This window comes from Sinocyclocheilus anshuiensis, unplaced genomic scaffold (genome assembly GCF_001515605.1).
Source record: "Sinocyclocheilus anshuiensis isolate Anshui unplaced genomic scaffold, SAMN03320099.WGS_v1.1 scaffold48, whole genome shotgun sequence".
Lineage (NCBI taxonomy): Eukaryota > Metazoa > Chordata > Actinopteri > Cypriniformes > Cyprinidae > Sinocyclocheilus > Sinocyclocheilus anshuiensis.
Genome location: NW_015554124.1, coordinates 1,152,253 through 1,160,247, shown reverse-complemented (window position 1 = coordinate 1,160,247; position 7,995 = coordinate 1,152,253). Strand labels below are relative to the sequence as shown.

At 36.4% G+C, this 7,995-nt stretch overlaps 1 protein-coding gene across 1 annotated transcript in view; it reads right to left on the bottom strand.

The window, feature by feature from the left end:
• Window positions 1-5,387: 5,387 nt before the first annotated feature.
• The window catches only part of LOC107670113 (myb/SANT-like DNA-binding domain-containing protein 4), a 4,945-nt gene continuing 2,337 nt past the window's right edge, over window positions 5,388-7,995 (bottom strand). The window contains exon 3 of the mRNA XM_016462607.1: window positions 5,388-6,512. Coding sequence (XP_016318093.1) covers window positions 5,775-6,512 — 738 coding nt within the window. The 3' untranslated portion in view covers window positions 5,388-5,774. The remainder of the gene's footprint in view (window positions 6,513-7,995) is intronic.

Genomic DNA, 7,995 nt, shown 5'->3' with positions numbered 1-7,995 from the left:
GGTGACACACTTGATACTGAAATAATGCAATAAACATTAATTTAACAACATTAGATGTAAGATTAAACCCTAATGTACACAACTGATAAGAAAAAACTAAGAAACATGTTATTTCAACAAAAAATCATGCAGGGAATTCTGGGAGTGTCAATTTACGGTTTGTCACTGTAAATTATACAATGACTTTTTCTTTTTCACTTCTAAAAACTGTATTTTCTAACAGTATTTTACTGTAAAATTACATTAAATGTAATTACATTTATTCACCGAATATAGTATGGAAATTACTGTTAACCAGTTAACAGGTTTTTACTGTAGCATTTTTACAGTCTTTTACTGTTAAAATCACAATCATTTTTTACAGTGTAGCTTTGCCCAGCTAATGGCCAGCCCAGACCACCTAGTATGTTCCAAAACACATTTTTGCCAAGAAGGAAGACTACCTAAACACCAAATGCAACATACAAAGGAATCTTCAAATATTATATATTAACTCAAGAACCCTGGATCTTAAAAAGAAGAGCGTTCTTTGAGGAACCAGAAGAAGTGACCCTGTAGACGTCAACATATTTCCTCTCGAGATGGCTGAGGCTTAATCCAGACTTTATAAAACACAATGGAACTTCAGACGGTATTAAAGAAAAAGACAGAGCAATCTGACGGCCAGATCTCGCTCATTCTCAGACACATCTGAGGCTCGCTTTCATCGGGAGGAAATCCGGTTTTCCCTGGAGATTTCCATTCCTTCCCACATCATCAGACGCTGTTTTCTGAACCCAGACTGCTCGGTTTCAATCGCATGGCCTTTATTTGGACAAACACAAATACTTCTCAGAAATACAGACATTCGGTGAGCTTCAAATACTAGAGATGAGAGCTGAATCACAAGCACGTTTACATGCACAATTTTTGGTTAAATCGGACTGAATTCATTCCGATTGATGAATCTGAATGTAGTGTTTACATGAACGCTAAATAAAGTGATCGGGTTGATGTGCACCCGTTTATATGTCACAAGCTTCAAATCGGAATTGATTTTTTTTTACATGCGCACACTGCACAAATATAGAGTTTCTCACTGTTTAAACATAATAACCTGCGCCCTGCTGCTCATATTTATCACGCAGTAAAAATGCCCCTCCCTGCGCCCAAAACGGGTTGCCTGTGGATGAGAATCCAAAACAAGGACTGGTGGGAGGTTGTCCTGCTCCACTTCACAGTTGCCGAGTGAAAGGAGAGTTTTATAATGACAGGACACGCATTTATACAACACTTTATTCAAAAGGAAAAGCCATTCGTTGCGCGCATCATGCGTCATTACGCTATTTCTGCATCATTGCACATGCGCAGTCCTTTCAGTTTCGGGGTTCAATCCGATCGAGTGTTTACATGCACTCTCAATCATATTAGAAAAGGAATAAACGACCCCCTTCAATCCGATCGAAATTTCATTCCGATCGAGCTCAATCGGATCGATTAAGGTGTTGACATGAAGGCTTTTCAGTCCGATTGAGCCGTCAATCCGATTACAAACGGATTATTTGGTTGCATGTAAACGTAGTGATATCAGAGCAGCGAACGCTGTGACGGATCTGAACAGAATATTACACACCGGATGACATTTCTATAAGAAACGCTTCCTGACTTCACCGTTGGGATCATTTCTAAATGATTATATCATGTACAGAAGTCGTCCTTTCATCTGAAAGCAGATGGATCATGGTGTGTTTAAAGCATTCAAAATAACGTTTCTCAAAGGAATTGGGCTGAACACATTATTCAGAGAGAAAATATGAGCCATATGAGTATTGTACTATGAAACTAACACAAAAATGACTAATTACTGAAATTAAACTGCAAAAACAACTCATTTAGAATCTCAACAACATCCCATTTCATCATGGGACACTGAAGACTGGAGTAATGATGCTGAAAATTCAGCTTTGCAACACAGGAATAAATCATATTTTACAATATATTCACATAGAAAACAGTTATTTGAAATTGTAATATTTCACAATATTACTGTATTTTTTTTATTAAATTAATGCAGCCTTTGTGAGCATAGAAGAGAAAATATAAGTCAGTTTTCCTTAATGTTTTGAATTGAGAACTATCACTGCACTATAAAACTACCATGAAAATTTCCTCGCCACACCGTTGATTGAAATTAAACTACAAAAACAACTAGTTTAGACTGTTGTGTACATCTTCCTATTTCAACAGGAAACAATCGGACACAGGAGAGAAAACTGGGTTCATCAAGCCATTTCAATACTTTAAATTCTGTTTATTTTCTGTGCTTTGCCACATCAGGAACATACATTTAAAACACTCAAACACAAACACACACACACACACCATTTATTCACCATAATGCACATAATAAGACACACCTTTCTGAGTCCATCAACACAGACAGCACCAGCTTACAAAAACTAAACACCCATAAAAACCTTTTGTCTTTAAATACTCGACCTTCATCTGGGCGTGAAAACATATTCACTGGAGATCCAATGAAAAAAACAAAAAACAAGTCACCAGACAGCTTTGGTTTTCCACTTGATTAGAGAAATGCAGAGAGAAGCTGAACTGAACCGTAAGGCCCGTTTCACACGCAGAGAGTGTTTCTGCTGCAAATCTATACAAAAAAAAGTGATTTCTGGGTTTATACATGGAGTACTACCTTTACTAATGGACAAAAATTATGAAATCATGAGTGAGCTATTACATTTACTTTTTGTTTGTCAAGCAGCGTGGACATGCTGACTGATTTTGTACTTTATTCAATGTCTGCATGTTTAAAAACAGCACATGCATTTCCATTTTTTGGAAAAAACATAGCAAGTTTTACATGCAATTGAAGTAAATTGCAAAATAAACTGGACTGAATCCAGATGATTCAAAGAAGAAGCCTGTTGTAAAAGGTCATACTAATAAAAAGGTTCACAGATCATTTTCACCATATTTTCTGCTAAAGTTCAGTATGGCACTCGCAGATTAAGAAAAGGCCCAGAACTGAAACTCTACTTGCCAAAACAAGTATGCACTGCTTATGTGTGAAACAGGCCTAAGAGCTCTAGAATGAAACTCCTACGGCATGGGATCACGAAATGATAAAAAAACGTATACCTTCAATGCAATGTAAATTGCTTTGGATAAGATGCATAAATGTAACTAGGATGGAATCACATAACCAATCAGCACTCAACAACTGCACTTCTGGATCATCAAGGCCTGAAAACAACTACTGTAAGAGAACACACACACACTCATAAACACTGAATACATTCACAATACAGGCCTTTATGAGGAAATCTCACGAAACCTGTGAAGAACGTGTTTCACCTCAAAATCTAAAGAAAAAAAGAACAAGAAACCATCCAGACACTACAGAAATGTTTTCAAGGAAATAACACGGTAAAGGAGTAGTTGACCCAAAAATGAAAATTTGCTGAAAATGTACTCACCCACAGGTCATCTGAGATGCAGATGAGTTTGTTTCTTCATCAGATTTGGAGAAATGTAGCATTGCATCTCTTGCTCAGCAATGGATCTTCTGCAGTGAATGGGTGCCGTCAGAATGAGAGTCCAAACAGCTGATAAAAACATCACAATAATCCACACCACTCCAGTCCATCAGTTAACATCTTGAGGAGCCACAAGCTGCGTGTTTGTAAGCAAATTTATTATTAAGACATTTTAACTTCAAACCATTGATTCCAGATAAAATAGAGTCCATAATCCATAATAAGACTTCCTCCAGTAAAAAGAGTGGTCTCATCTGGTCAGCGCCAATGGCCTCGTGGGCAGTGCACTGACATGTAGCATTTTTGCGCTTCGGGCGTCCCGAGTTCGAGTCCCGGTTCGTGGACCTTTCCCGATCCCCCCTCTCTCTCTCACCCACTTCGCTTCCTGTCGACCTACTGTCCTATCTAAATAAAAGGCATAAAACACCAAAAATAAATCTTAAAAAAAAAAAAGAGTGGTCTCATCTGAATCAGGTGAGAAAGATTTTGATGTGAGTGACAACAGGAGATGGACTTTTTCACTGGAGGAAGCGTTATTATGGATTATGGACCCGTATTTTGGCCATAAACAAGGGTTTGCTGATGGCACCCATTCACTGCAGAGGATTCATTGGTGAGTGATAGAATGCTACATTTCTCCAAATCTGTTCCAATAAAGAAACAAACTCATCTACATTTTAGATCGCCTAAAGATGAGTCAATTTTCAGCAAATGTTCATTTTAGGGTCAACTATTCCTTTAATGGTCCTAAAATAGGCTTCATTTTTTTATGAAAAAAAAAATTATATATATATATAATTTTCTCTTGATTTTGGGGTGAAATATAAAATATATCTTATAAAAAATTTTGCTTTGACTGTTCACATTCATGTTTGTGAGTGTGAATAAGCAAAACTGAATCCAAGCACCTATAGTTTTAGAAACACATTTATCTGCGTTCGGTCAGCTTATTCAATTATTGACGTCAAGACCAGAGAAAAACCTGATTATTTCAAAATAAAATCAGGCCTCACTTATAAAACACATTTTTTGTGTGCATAAGAACGTATATATGACAATTCGGCCTCAGATTTGGTCCCCATCCATGCTGTAGTGTGAACAGCTGCTTATAAGAGCCCTTATACAATCCAACTCTTTTTTTTAGCTCTCTGTTTTACTCCGTACATTAAACAGTATGGTAACAAAGTACATAACGTCTTGTAATCAGAAGCATCTGTTCTTTTTATAATATGTAACAAGTACGTTCCGATACTTCTGCATAAATTTCTACAACATATCAATACTCAACCTAATCAGCGTTAAAACGTCTCGTGAGTTGTTTTGCATGAACAGAAGGCAATCGTGTGGGTTGACCTGATCTATAGATACAGCCAGAAACACTGTTTACCATAGATATCCATTCATTTCTTTAGTGAAAAACAGGAGAAATAAATAACATATTAAAATATGGCTATTTTTAGAAAGGAAAGCACCAAAAAAGTGTGGTTTTTGCACTTCAAATAAAGCAAAAAAAACAATTCAGGACAGTTTTTTTTTTTTCAGTTAATTAAATATAAGAAGCTGAAATACAAGATGTGTAATTTTAGTTTTATTTATATACTATTATAGTATTTATTTATACTATTAAAACTCTACTATTATAGTATTTACAGTTTTTATTTTCATTTTATGTTTTAATTTAAGTTTGTTATTTTAAATTAAATATTTAATGTTTTCTTTTAAATATTTAATGTTTTCTTTTAAATATTTAACTTTAGTGCTCAAACTTAGTTTATTTCAGTAAGTTGGCAAGACAACATTTCTAATTTTCGCTTAAGTTTTTCATCTAATATTTATATATTCTTTTTTTGTCGATTAACGATGTTTTAGTTTTTTTAGTTAACAATAGCAATACTGAAGTGCTGCGAATACAAGCAATTCAGCAACAAGATGATAAAAGACGCATGTAAAATCACAGTTTTCTTCTGCAATGAGGTAATTTTCTGACATTCATTTATCATATTTATATTTAAAAATGCACAGTCTACTGCTGCATACGTTCAAAAGTGAGTCCACATGCATCTTGTTTATAATCTTCTCGCAATCATTGCTTGACTTTTTTCTTTTTCAAATGTCTGACAGAAATAATTGATTTTTTTGCTTTATTTAAAGTGCATAGGACACAAATATTTGAATTTTTCCCCATAGAAATGAATAGATAACTACGGTAACAATCTTTCTCTACCCGGCTGTATCTGTGGTGTTTCACGAGTGCAGCACCATCTGTTGTCCATCTTTGTGAAGCTGCAACCTCTCTTTCTCCACCTGCAGGCGCTCTTTCTCAATCTGCAGTCTTCCCGACTCAAACTTGAAGAACTGCAGTCTCTCCTTCTCCAGCAGGAGGCGCTCTTTCTCTAACTTCAGCTTCTCCGCCTCCAGATCCACCACCATTGGCCAAGCCAGCTTCCTGTCCTTCTCTCCGTCCAATGAGGACGACGAGGGGGCAGAGGATGACGTGGTGGGCGTGGCTACAGACGTCGAGGGGGCGGGGCTCTGCTGGAGGGGCGTGTTCTGTTGCAGCTGCAGTCGCAATCGTTCTCGCTCCACCTGCAGACGCTCCTTCTCCAGCTGCAGCCGCTCTCTCTCCACCTCACCCTGCCTCAACCGCTCCTTCTCCACCAGGAGGCGCTCTTTCTCCACCTGCAGCCGTTCGGACTCCACCTGTAAGCGGTGTTTCTCCAGGTCCAGTCTCTGCCTCTCCAGCGCCACCAGCAGACTTGTGTTCTCCAATCCAGCTACGCCCATCCCGGTCAAGCCCCCGACTCCGAGCCCCAGGTCTCGACTCGCCGCCGCGCCCAACGTGGGCTTCGTGGAGCTCAGCACTCCGAATTCATCGATGTGAGCAAAGACCTCAGAAACTCGGCCCTCGCGGTCCATATCAGGGAGGATGGAGGGAAAACAGTCTTCATCGTCCTCACCACCTTCTCCAACCTCCGCCTCCAACTAGACAGACACAAAGTCAGCAGCAAGAATGAGACCAAGCACACCTATGAGTAGATTTGTTGCATCATAGCATGATTTTAGAGAAAAATGTTTAAGGTTAACTTGGATGAGTAGGTATTTCAATTTAAGTGGTATTTTCAGGGCATTTTAGCAAAGATAATTAAGATAAACACTCCCCTGCACTGAAAAAAAATTATTCATTGAATTTACTACATTTTTTTAAGGTAAGTGGTTGCAATCAATTAATTTTAGCTACATTTAAATAAATACATTTAGTTGACTTTCAACATTTAAAATATTTTTTTAATTAAATGTAGCTAAAATAAATTGTTTGCAACCACTTACCTTAAAAAAATTTAGTATCATTTTTTCAGTGTGTATCATATTTCCGGAATGATTTCCAATACTAGTTTCTTATTATTTGAGGCGCTGATTCCAAAAATAATGGTTGTTTGCACAAAACATGATGCATTTCGAAGCATTTTTGCTTTTAAAAAGTGTTTGTAAGGTGAAGAAGTCTTGTATTTACTCTTAATCAGCAGAAAAATTGCCACAAAGACATGATTCCTGTCTTCCTCTAAGCCAGATTATAACTACTACAGCCTGTTTTCACATACAAGATATTATTTTATGCCCAATCCTGATTTTAGGGTTATAATTATAGCCAGTGCAGTGACTGAAGAAAATGCAAACTTAAGCCTACTTTGTGGGTGTTTTATGGCATCCAAACAGCCAAGGAAAATTACAGATTTTTTTTATCTATTTATTTTATTTTATTTATTATTGTTTAATTTTTTTTTTAAAGTCTTCATTCTTATTTTGTGAAAAAAATTAAAACATTTATTGATTTTTTTTTAATGAGCTGTAAGATTTTTTTTGTTCTTCAAATAACTCTCTTCTGCTCACCAAGGCTGAATTTATTTGATGAAAAATACAATAACAACTGTAAAATTGTGAAATATTGTTACAATTTAATAAAAGTGTTTTCTATGTGAATATACTGTAAACTGTAATTTATTTCTGTGATCAAAGCTGAATTTTCAGCATCATTACTCCAGTCTTCAGTGTCACATGATCCTTCAGAAATCATTCTAATATGCTGATCTGCTGCTCAAGAAACATTTCTGATTATTATCAGTGTTGAAAACACTTGTGCTGCTGTGTGGAAACTGTGACTTTTAAAAAATATATATATATATTTCAGGATTCACAGATGAATAAAAAAGTCAAAAGCACAGCATTTATTTGAAATAGAAATCTTTGGTAACATTTTTAATGTCTTTACTGTCACTTTTGATCAATTTAATGCATACTTGCTGAATAAAAATTAATTTCTATGAAGGTAGAATGACGTCAAAAAGATTTGCATACGCAGGGTAAGAGTTGTGGAAGTGTACATAAGACTGTAAGCGTAAATTAAATTTGCATGCGCAAGAGAAGCTTTGTAAAGGTGTAAATCGCGTTTCAAGCGCAAGAAAAAATT